The sequence below is a fragment of the Rhizophagus irregularis genome, chromosome 18, assembly GCF_026210795.1.
Source record: "Rhizophagus irregularis chromosome 18, complete sequence".
In the NCBI taxonomy this organism is placed as follows: Eukaryota; Fungi; Glomeromycota; class Glomeromycetes; order Glomerales; family Glomeraceae; genus Rhizophagus; species Rhizophagus irregularis.
The window spans coordinates 258087-270693 of record NC_089446.1 but is presented as its reverse complement, the minus strand read 5'-3'; the positions used below and the strand labels follow the sequence as shown (position 1 = coordinate 270693).

The window sequence follows — 12607 nt, the reverse complement described above, 5'->3', positions numbered from 1 at the left end:
AAAATTGGGTTTCATATTTTTTTTTTAAATATGAAATTTAAACCTTTTTAAATCACGTAAAATGAGACTTTATCACTGTAATCGCGCATAAAATTTATTATCCTTTCACCTTTTTTCATACCCTTCAAAATACTTGTAAAAAAACTTTTCTTTCAATAAAAAATAGAGATCTTAGATGAAATGAGAATGCTCAGAATATTCAGGTAAAATTTAAAAAAGTTTTGTTAAAATTATAGTTTAAACTAATCAAATTTTATTATATAGATATTACCAACTAATAGTGATTCTAGTATTGATAATGAAAGTATAAAAGAGGTAGAAATGGCATATTTTACGAAAAATCTTGGTGTATCAACCATTATTCATTTAACTGTACTTATGGAATGTCCCGCAACATCTCCTGATGGTGTTGTAACAGTTTTTAGTATACAAGGATGGAAAAATCATATGAATGCATTTAATGATGTAAGTTAATACTTAAAACACTTATTTATTTTTATTAATTAATTAATTAATTAAAATGATTTTTACTTTTTAGGTACAATATTCTATTGGTAGCGATGGTATTCAGAAGTGTCCTTTTTTGGCAACATAATCACTCCCGAAAGACCTCCAGATAATATCAAAGATAATTGGCAAATGATGATTAAAGAAGCAATTGAAAAAGATGATGTAGTAACATCCGGATCAATAATTCAAGGTATTATTAATAATAATGAATTTTAAATAAATTACTTATTTTTAATATATAATCGCAAATGATTAATCAAAAATTATAATTATTTTTAGGAAATATGCTAAAAGCATATTTTAATAAAGAAACTCTTCAAGAGATCCATATGTCATTAAATAATATTGATAAATTACGTTATTTAGTTGCAAAAACTTACAAGAATCTTTATCCTTTTGAACAACATATCTTTCAAAGCGTATATAGTAAACAATTTGACCTTCACAATTATGTCATAAAAATTGGTAAGCTTTTGATTTATTTGATTTAATTATCTTAGTTGTTATAATAATCTAATTTAATAATTGATTTCTTTAGATTTTTTCGGAAATGAACTTGTTCTTATTGTATGCATGCTTGAAAAACAAGCACAATTACTATTACAACATCTTGAATGTTTCAGATCGATTTGTTCTTTAAACGTGTTAAAAGGAATATTAATGAATTTGAAATAAATTCATATGACTATTACCACAATCTAAGTAAGTAAACATCAAATATTTATTTTTTTTTTTAAAAAAAAAATAATAAAATTTATTAATATTATGTATTTCTATTTAGTTTTGTCTTATTGTCGTATATACAGTATACAAATGTGAATTCCTCAGATGGATATTGTCGCTTATTTATAACTTTGTTTGATATTATCAAACAATTAACTGGAATGCTCGTTCGAGTTAATCATATTCATGGTAATAGTTGGAGTTGTTTTTAGGAGATCTTGATATGGGGCAGATGAAAGGTTTGGGATTGGCACTACATAGTTTAGATACAACACGCGAATGGGAAGTTCACATTACAAATATTTTTTTCAAAGGTAAAAATTTCAAAATCATAATTATTATTTTATTTATTTGTTTTTATTTAATTTTTAATTTTTTTTTTGATTTTAGAAATGTGAATAATAAACGATTTAGTGATCCGATTAAAAAAAAAGATGATTTCGTTACTAAAAGCAGAAAGCAAAGAGGAATTGAATCAAATTTTTTCAGATATTGAAAAATCCGATGGAAATGACGTGAAAGGTACATTACTAAATATTGTTTTTTTTTAAAAAAAATCTAATTTTAATTTATTGTTTAAATTAGATTGGATTGACTATTATCAAATAACTCACATTTTAGCAACAATGAATTCTTTAGCATCATTAATGGATGTTGAAATATGGAATCGGTATGGAAATAATATCAACACAGCAGAAGCTGCGCACTCTCTAGTTAATAGAACTGGAAAACAGCTAAAACTTTTATCAGCTATTTTACGGTTTGTATTTAAAATATATTTTATATAGAGATAAAAATTAAATTTAATTATTAAATATTTTTTTCAAATTTAGAGGTCAAAAATTAGATGAACGTCATTTAAAAATAATCGAAATTCAAGACTTTTCAGCTGTCCCTTATACAAAACAAGATAAAAGCCAAGTTAAAAGACAACTGTTTGCAATAAATCGAAAAGGTAAACTTTTAGTTTGAAATTTAACATTTAAAGTTAAATAACTAATATAATTTAATTTACAGAAAAACGAAATCAAAAGAATAAAGAAGATAACAATTCATTAAAAAGGAAATATGGTCAATCCAAAATCCAACCTATTGATGAAAATAATTATGAATTTAAAAGTGATAATTCACGATCGTTTAGAGCTTGAAATAGAAGAACGAAAATGAGTTTAAAAGAGCGTGATATAGCTTTGAGAAAAGCAGTGGCTGAAGTAGAGGCTATTGAAATTACTAATGAAAAAGCAAATTAACCTTAAAAAACAATTAGGTTTATGTATCGATAATGAAATAAATAAACCAGTTTATAATTAGTAAATATTTTTATTTAATTAAATAATTTCGTTTAATCATTAAAAGTTATTAACGGGAAGTAATTTTCGATAATATTTTATTTATCGAAATTATGAACTTATGATATGGTAGTGATACAATAATAATTATTACTTTATCGGTAATTATCATTTTTTTTATTAAAAAATTCTGGATTCTTTTTTTATTCCAAATAAATATAAAGTGTTGCAACATCATTCTTAATAATTCTTTTAAATATACTTTTTTATCGAAATACACTATTAACTTTGATAGAAACATTAACTAATAATGTTTCCCTTTCTTCAAGGATTACTAGATACTAAAATTTCGAAATTAATTTAAAAAATCTTTAACGCCAACGTATCTATTTTTTCTACTTTTATATTAAAGAAACAGGTAAAGGAGGTTATTCTTCAGTATATTCAGCAATATGGAAGGGTGGTCCATTATATTATGATTATCATAGTAAGAATTGGATAAGAAAAACAGATAAAAAAGTTGTTTTAAAGTGCTTAATTACTAGTGAATTTTTAAATGTGGTATGTAACATAAATATTTATCTAAAATATTCTATATTATATGTTAAATTTTTTTATATTTAATAGGTCAAAGCATACTTAACAGATAAAGATAGAATTTTTCTTGAAGTATATGGAATATCTCAAAATCCTGATACAAAAGAATATGTTATGGTTTTTCATTATAATAAGATGACTGAAATTTATGAAAGATATGCGAAGAAATCTTTTACAAATTGGTTTTATAATTTGCCAACTAATGATTTTATTCAACAAATGCAATTAAAAATTAATTATTATTATGATATAATATTTGAATGGATACCATATGATCAACTTGATGATATTGAAGAAATAGGCAAAGGTGGGTTTGCTACAGTATATTCAGCAATATGGGAAGATGGTCCATTATATTATGATGATGATAATAAGGAATGGTCAAGAGAAAAAAATAAAAAGGTTGCTTTAAAATGTTTAAATAGTTCACGAAATATCAATGAAAGATTTCTAAATGAGGTATGTAATAAATCTTTTTAGAACATTAATTTAAAAAATTTCAAATATAACAATTATAACAATTACATTTCTTTGTTTAATAGGCTAAAGAATATTCAATCGATAGTCTTAATATTCTTAGAATACATGGAATATCCCAAAATCCAGATACTAAAAATTATATTCTGGTTCTTCAATATGCAGAAGGTGGTGATTTTAATAAATGGATAAATGGAAATTATGAAAATTTTGATTGGACAAATAAAATAAAAGTATTAAATAATATTATTAATGGTCTTAAAGAAATTCATCAGAAAAAGAAAGTTCATCATGATTTTCATACAGGAAATATATTATTTCTTTTTAGTAGCACTAGTGATATTAGTGATTATACACGTATTTCAGATATGGGATTATGTGGAGAAGTTGACAATATTGACGAAGAAAAAATATATGGAGTTATGCCTTATGTAGCTCCTGAAGTATTAAGAGGAAATCTTTATACTCAAGCAACGGACATTTATAGCTTTGGAATGGTGATGCATTTTATAGCAACCGGAAGACAACCTTTTGCTGATCGTGCGCATGATGAATTTTTGGCATTGGATATATGTAAAGAAGAAGTTAGACCCGAATTAAATGAATTAGAAGCGCCAAAAACTTATATTGAGTTAATGAAAAGATGTTGGGATTCAAATCCAAATAATAGACCAAATGCAGCCGAAATAAGTGATCAAATACGTTTTTGGAAAAATGTTGATTTTGAATGTATAGAAAATTATCGAAAATCAAATCTTTCTGAAAGAAAATCATTAATAATTCATCCGCAAGCTGTTTATACATCTCGAATACTTAATCTTTATACAAAAAATCTTTCAAAAAATTATATCTCTAATCATTCAGACTGCGCAATTGTTGATTAAAATAAGCAATATTCCTCTTTTCTCTCGTGATTTTAATTCTTTCTTACATATATTTTGTTCAACACTGATTATAGAGTACATGTAAATTTTTTTTTACATAAATAAAATCGGTTTGTAATTGAACAAATTCAAAATTAGTCTTTATTATTATTATTATTATCTATTGATATTCGTTAAAAAATAAATAAAAAAGGGTAAGCTTCATGATTAATAAGAAAACTAAACTTTTTTACAATAGCCTATAATAAATGCGGAATAGATCAGCGCAGACACCACGCGTTTCATGTCATTTTATCATCTGACGGGAACATTTTGACAATTGCATTGCATTAAATATAATTTTTATGAGAATATCAAAGAAATTAAAAGAATTATTAATATTTGTTTGTTTGCGACATGTATAAACTAATTCATACTTTTTTCAGATCTCATGACTAAAATAAATACTAAAAACCGTCATACTCTTCATATAAGATTATATAATGTGTTGAAATAACCTATTAAAAAAAAAACATTTTTGGCATATTTCTTAGATAGAGTTCTTATCTCAGCTGTACAATAAACACATCAAACGTTTTTTTTGAGAGGAAAAAATATTCCGGTTATAAAAAAAATTCTACTTTTTGGTAACAAATGAAATTAGTTTTTTAATTTGCCACGTTATTTACGCTAAATAAATTACCGCCAAATGTTATTCATTCACATTTTATTAAAAATTGGCTTAACTATATGGCTATAGTGTTACACTATTTCAATCAGCCAAAACAAAACTTTGTTAATCATAACAAACATGTCGGTGAATTGTATTTTGGTAATATTTATATTTACTTCAACATATTATTCGAAAAGACAAAGAAAATAAAAATAAATTAAAACTAAAAATATCCAATTGTTTGCAAAGCCATTTCTATCTTTCTTTATAGACTATAATTTTAGAAAAAATTTTATCTTACTTTTTAAAAGTTAAAACTAGCTGTTAACCTGTAATATCAAAAAAAAAAAATAATAATAATAATGATGCATCGTAGAACTACTGGCTTGATCTAAACATCCAAACCTAAAAGAGTGCTTACCGTAACACTGCAGTATCGATCCGATCACTGATCCAAAATATAAAAAAATTGAAAAAAACCAATGTTAATAATTATATAATATTTTAAATAAAGGAATCATTTTTAAAAAAAAGCCTTTTAAAAGAAACACTCCCCGCCACTTTTCTTTATTCTAACAAATTAATTATTCTTTCTTTTTTTTGTATTTATCAAAAGAAAAGAACAAAAACGAATTTTTTTTTAAAAGATAAACAAAAAATTTTTTTTTTTTCAAAAAAGAAATCACAAAAAACCGGGAAGAAAGGACTTTTTGTATAATTCAATTAATTCATTTTTAATACTATCAATATTTTTTTGATATTTTTTCACTTACTAGCTAAACGCTTATATTTATCTTACTGGAAAGTTCATTTATGTTCTTACATATCATATCATTTATAATATATTTTGTTAGATATGCAGAATACAATCTTTAAGTACGCACATATTATCATTTATTATAAAGAAAAAAAATATTATGTCAAAGAATAATTCGATGAAATATACTTTTAAATAGTTATAATAATTATAAGCAACTGATCAAAGTATTTAAATTAAAAATAACGAGAAAATATTTATTAGTAGGTAGTTAATCAAATGTTTAAAAGAAAAAATTTCGAATAAAGAATATAAGCAATTGATTGTGTCGGTATTTTAATTATATAAAACGAAAATAGACGTATATATGTATATGTATAATTTGTTAACGAAAAATAAAGAGGATGAAAGGTTTATTAAAGAAATATACTTTATTTTTAAACACCACATATATACTCAAGATCTATCTGAAAAAATTGTTTGTGATAGTTACAATCAGCAGTAATCATGCCCTTAACGTTAATATAGCACGTTAAAATATAATAAGAGAAATAAAATATTTCAATTAATATTCATCCTAGATATAATATATGATTATAAATATATTTCATCTGCATGTCTGTTACTCTAGAAAGATATCAAAAATAGGTATAATGACAAAAAAAATTCAAAATTATCAAAAAGATTAGAGTTAAACTAATTAGATATTACATACACAATAGTTTCTGCAGAAAATAACTGTGCTACTCTAAAGCAATAATATACAAATATATGCAACCAAACAAAACTTATCAACTAGAAATAAAAAGTATGGCAAAAGTTGGAATTTATGAGGCTGGAATAAGATAAAGCCAATGCCATCCATAGATTATATGTTAAAGTGAGAGGAGAAAAAGAATACTTTTATAGGTAATAAATAAATAACAACTTTTTTTTTCTCATATTAATATAAAAAATTCCCACAACTTAATTATATAATAATTATCATGTGCTTTGTCAAGTAAAGCATCAGGTCCTGCCTCTAACTGCAAATTATAATTATTCATTAATGACAGGTATTTTTTCACCTGGTGTTTACCATACAAATCAAAAGAAATTAGCATTGTTTATTGTTATCCATCCTTATTTGCTATAAGGATATTCGAGGGTTGAAGATTACCAAATATAAGGTTCACTTCACCCCATTAAATATATTCTGAGAATTTTGTGCTAATATTATTTTTCTTGTTAAGAACAATACTAATGACATAATCTGTTATAATCACTAAATTTTTGGAGTTCATTAGGCATGCAAATGTATAACAGCTGTGAAGCAAGTCTTTTCTGAGTATAAAGTTGATGAAGTTGATATGTATAAACATAAGTAAATTTTTTAATATCCCGGCAACAGTCTTTGCATCACCACCTTCCACAGTTTCCGTACAAAAATAATAGAGGCTAACAAGAGTTAAGGTTGGAATAACTTTGGTAATATCAGCTAGTTTAGTAACAGAATTAATATAAACTCCAGAAGCAATGAGATCTTTAACGCTTAACTCCTTATCAACTGTTACTTTTACCTTATATTCTCAAGTAAATAATTTACAACAATTGCCTGTCCATCCATTGTTTTAGGCTTCCAGGCAAAATTTGAGGATTCTTCATATTGATAGAAATACTTAAAAAAAATGGTTTGTTCTTTTCAATTAACTTATTAAGATAGGGAAAAAATTTCTGTTCAGGTGGGATCAGTTTCAAATCCTTGTAGAAATTTTGAGTTGGCAAATAGCAAGGTTTGTACAGTACTTAAAAAAGCTGAACAATCAATCCAATCCAATTGGTCATTATTTTCCATATTTATAGACTAATGGAATAAAGTCCATCAATGGCTGAACAATTACTTTTTTAAGGAACATAATATATCCAAGGACACATAACCATGTTCCTGCCACAGTGATAATGAGTGATGGTACACAACAACATTTTATAGAATTGGACTCTTAGAGACTTAGAATACATAAGTAAGTAAGTAACTACATAGGAACATGTCAGATATGAATTTGTATAGTGCACAATGAACTAAAGAATTGAATAACTTACAATAGATTGTGACCAGTAATCTCAGTAAAAAATGGTGGCTTGAATAGTTGGTTCACATCCTCCTGAACCAATCTCATTCTTTACTTCAAGAAACAATTAATAGCTGATATATGATTTTGAAACTTTGGTTACTGACTCCATCACATACATATTTTCCATCATATTGCTGCAGAATTATAGGGTCTAACTTTTGTGAATCAAATGTAAATGATGCTTTAAATTAAATACTCCTTTGATATTATTTTTAGTTATATATAGATGATGATATATATAATCCAATATAATTATTACACCTCTTAATAGATTGAGCAATAATAACTCAATCCTTCATGCTTGCGAGAGTCTTTTTCTAAAGACTTTCCTGCATTTATTTTTGATTTCATAATATTGTGTTGCTTCACAAATAAAATCCTGGGCCCACATGTAAAGGTCAAAAGGTATCTCTAAATCCACATTTCTAAAATCATTTAGGAATTGATCAAAGATATCATTGTAGAAATAGACGGGTGGACCTGTATTCTTAATAAGTAGCCACCCATTAAAGATTTAACACTTTTCTTGAAGTTTAAAGAACTTCTTAGACTTGTCAGCAGTAGCAGTTGAAAGGTACTCCAAATTAAGAGAAATTTAACTGTCTTCATATGTTCTACAGTGAAGAAAAAATAGAATTAAAATAATTAAAATGTACCACTATGTGAAAAGATGCCATTTGGATATTAACCTTCTTGATATTTCAATTGTTTCAGCAAAAGTGGTAGTGTTAAGTATTCTTTGTTATTTTAATAACAAAATAATTACTGACTGAAAATTTTTGAAATCATTTTTCTAGTGGCTTTCTACTACATTCAATATCAGGATAATCAGGATTAAGGATTATATTGCATACAGCTGTATATATCATCCTATGAAATACCCTAATAAATACAAAATCTTGTTAATGAAAGTGTTTATTAAATAAAGGGACTTTCCACATTAAGAATATAAAGAAAATATACTTACTAGTTTTTGTTCGTTATTTTTATTATGTTGCCTTATATTGAGAAAGTGCTTTAATTTTGGCATGGTAAAGGTGATTGCAATAAGTAGTCATAAGATATTCAAGATAAACAAACAAAATATAGTACAGTCAAACTTTGATATAATAATATTTCCTAAAAATTTTATATATATTCTGACATATCATAATATAAAAGTTATACTATCTGATATATTTAATTTATATATATCTTTGTTATTAGATTTGATAATTTTGTTTCTGATTCATTTTACCTTTGAAAAAAAAAATTTAAAAAGAAATTAATAATTAATTAATCTTTATCTTGTAAAAAAAATAAACAAATTATATTTACCAAATGCAAATATGATATTTATATGTCCACACATATAGTGGAAAAATAAAATTTTACTGTATATCAAATATTGATATATCAAAGTTGTATTCATAAACCTGTTTATAAATGCTGATGCCTATAATTTCCTCATAAGAGTTGTCACATCAAATCATCATCACCAAATAAAAGGTAGTAATAAAGGGGATTAAATCTACCTTGAATAAAGAAATCAAGAACTATGATGTAATAAATGACATCATATACCCAGTTTATACTCATATGATAGGAGTGATTAGTGTTACTGTCTAATTCCTGATCCTACTTCTATAATTTTCCTAATTTCTACATTACCTACAACTTCTAATTCTGTTATATTCATGCTTGGTATCTGGCAGTTACATTATTTCCCCCTTTAAAACTTTGTGTCCTTACAAACTAATTAAATTAAATTCTAAGCTTATCTATTATCTATATATTTCAAGAAGAATTGAACTGACTTTTACTGTGCCTCTCTAAATATTCCTCTGATATACTTCATTAACTATTTTGCTGTGCTCTACTGTGCTTTATCACATGACTTACTGCGCCTCATTTATTACTTCAGATTTCCAAAATTTTCTTATTTGGTATTAATCTATTATTTGGTAATTTCTAATTAATTATTTGGTTCAAAATTCTACTCTCTCCCCACTATAGGTAAATGATTTTTTTAATATTGTCCTCAAAATATTTTTCCACTTTATTAATATTTCTAGATCTGAATTCTCATTGGACCATTTTCTGTGCCTCTAAAACTTCCTGTTGATTTTCTTATTTCAACATTTTTGTTGATCATTCACTAATTAATTGCTGAGACTTTTTAATGACTCAAAATTTTGCTCCTATTATAATTTGATGGTTTTATCTCTTTTTTAATTTCTTTTTCCGGAAATTGTTATATTTCTCTTCATTATTTCCCTTGTAATATTTCTTCTTATAATTCTTTAATTAATCTTTTCTCTTAGTTATCCGCAGTTTCTTTTCTTAGAATTTTCAAATTTCTTTGTGACTTTCTTGTAATCATCTTATGATATCTTTATAATTATCACTGTGTTATTTTCATGATTATCCTGTGATATTTCCACAATTATTACTTTTATATATTCCTTCTTAATCATCACTTTATTCAGAAATTCCTATGGTATTTTTGTACTGGATTTCTTTTAGGTCTTTTCTCAAAATCCCATTAATTTTTCCAATTTTCTCAAATTATTCTTGGTCATATGATATACTCATATACCATTAAATTTAATTAATGTGGCTATTTTTCATCATAAGAAAAATGCTAAAAGGATCAAAATTACTATTCTAAGGGTAAAATTTAATTATTAATTCTTCTTCAATAGAATAAATTTAATTTTGAACTTGGTCAAAATCTAGTCCTATTTATAAGTTTTTGATTGTTAATCTTTCTAATAATTCCAGCCATTTTTCTTTTCAATGTCCTTTTTGCAATTCTGGTAAATTCCAAATTCCTCTGTAAAATTTGTTTATCTATCCCTCATCTTCAAGGTGTAATATTCCTAGATATTTTCTAACCATTTTCCTCTTAATTTTGAATATTTCTTTGATTTATTTTGATTATTCTGTAATAATCTCCCAACATTTGTTAATTCCTCTATAGATATCGTAATTATCCTCTCATCATTCTGTTGTTTTAGTTCATCTTTTAATCAAATTATCTCATTAAGTATTTTATTGAATATTTGTTTTATTTTAATTTGACTCCTCATGGTTATTTCTGATATTTTAATTTGATCTTGCTCTTTTTATAAATATTTCAAAGTCTTTTTCACAACTCTGGCAAGTTTCTTTTCTATTACTATTAAATCTATTTTTTCCAATTTCTATTTTACAATTTCTATATTCTCTTGTATTTTCTATTCCTTGCTGTAAAATTTATCTGTCTAATCCCTTTAATATCCTCAGTTTATATTCATATTCTTCAGCCTCTCTTGTTTTTTCTAGCCATTCTTTTACTTGTTTTTCTTTTTCTTCTGTCATTTCCTTATATTCATACATTATTTTTGGTGTATATAATTCCATTATTTTAATTTCCTTCTCATTAATATTTTCCATTGTTTGTGTATTTGGGTTATAATTCTTTTTCCTCCTTGTTCTGTTTGGATATTTTTGATATACTTTTGCATTTTCTAATAATAATCTCCTTTCTTTTCGCAATCTTAGTGTATTCATTTTAATTTTTAATTGTTCTTCTTTCCTTGAGTTCGAATCTGATTTTTAAGTTAAAATCAAATCTATTTATAATGTTTTTTCCATATTCAATCTCCTGTAATTTTCTTTTATAACCCCTGATACTAAAATTCATCTAACTCATCATTTCCTCTTTCTATTGCTTTTACTCTATCTATTACATATTGTCTTTCCTCTTTATTCATCCTGGTAATAATTGTCCATCCAAAATTTTTTATTCTTATAATTCTTCCTCTTCCTCTGATTTTATTGAACGTTTCATAAACTCTAATTGCTTTTGCTGTATTATTCACTATTGTTCTATATTGGTAATTCTTAATGAGATCATCGTCAACTATAAAGTAACATTTGATCAAAAGTAAAACATTTCTATTTATGATATCATATATGATGTACCATCTGATGGTAATATACTAAAGCTAATAAGGAATGAAAAGACATATGATGAATATTTTTGTTGGGATGACATTATTGAAAAAATGATGAAATGTTAAATTGTATATCGTGAAGTAATTGATAAATTGATAAAAAATTATCAATTTATTTTGTTATTGTGATTTTTCGTACTAAAAAAGTTTTATGTCATATGATTTGATTGCTTAAAATAATTTATTTGAAGTAATTTATTAGAGTAATTTAACGTGATACATACTTAATTGATTATCGTCAAATCAGCATTTCCCACGGTTTGCTCGTCCTCTTGATTTCTTTAATATTGAACGTAAAACCCATAAATAATTTCATTTATTTTTTCCCTTTCACGTAAACCTACCTTATGGAAGAATAAGAATTCAAAAATATTCATCTTTAGAATTTGCTAAAGGTATATAATTAGGTAGAATAATGTTGACTGGCTTTAAAGTAGTGTTAGCTTTAGAGTGGTATTTGACTTTGGCAGCTTAGGGTTAGGGTAAGAAGAGTGGGTTTAGGTTAGGTGCGTTATCTTTAGAGTAGTGTTGGCTTGGAGTAGCTTAAGGTTAGAGTTGGTTTAGGTTAGGTGCGTTATCTTTATAGTAGTTTTGGTTTGGAGTAGCTTAGTAGGGTTAGGGTAAGGA

General features: G+C 25.3%; 3 protein-coding genes across 3 annotated transcripts; 2 read left to right on the top strand and 1 right to left on the bottom strand.

Moving 5' to 3' along the window:
- Positions 1 to 180: 180 nt before the first annotated feature.
- On the top strand, positions 181 to 1631 carry OCT59_009710 (uncharacterized protein; the record flags this gene model as incomplete). Its single annotated transcript, XM_066132537.1, has 10 exons — positions 181 to 203; positions 282 to 465; positions 539 to 563; positions 629 to 700; positions 790 to 975; positions 1049 to 1077; positions 1134 to 1212; positions 1292 to 1306; positions 1446 to 1547; positions 1624 to 1631. 10 exons carry the CDS (start codon positions 181 to 183, stop codon positions 1629 to 1631), a joined length of 723 nt encoding a protein of 240 aa, XP_066000173.1.
- A 36-nt stretch (positions 1632 to 1667) lies between these two features.
- Positions 1668 to 4480, top strand: OCT59_009709 (uncharacterized protein; the record flags this gene model as incomplete). Its single annotated transcript, XM_066132536.1, has 7 exons — positions 1668 to 1755; positions 1819 to 1993; positions 2067 to 2188; positions 2251 to 2352; positions 2935 to 3083; positions 3150 to 3578; positions 3662 to 4480. The coding sequence occupies 7 exons, from the start codon at positions 1668 to 1670 to the stop codon at positions 4478 to 4480; spliced, it is 1884 nt and encodes a 627-aa protein (XP_066000172.1).
- Positions 4481 to 11237: 6757 nt separating this feature from the next.
- On the bottom strand, positions 11238 to 11534 carry OCT59_009708 (uncharacterized protein; the record flags this gene model as incomplete). Its single annotated transcript, XM_025326787.2, has 1 exon — positions 11238 to 11534. One exon carries the CDS (start codon positions 11532 to 11534, stop codon positions 11238 to 11240), a length of 297 nt encoding a protein of 98 aa, XP_025174446.2.
- Positions 11535 to 12607: the final 1073 nt, after the last annotated feature.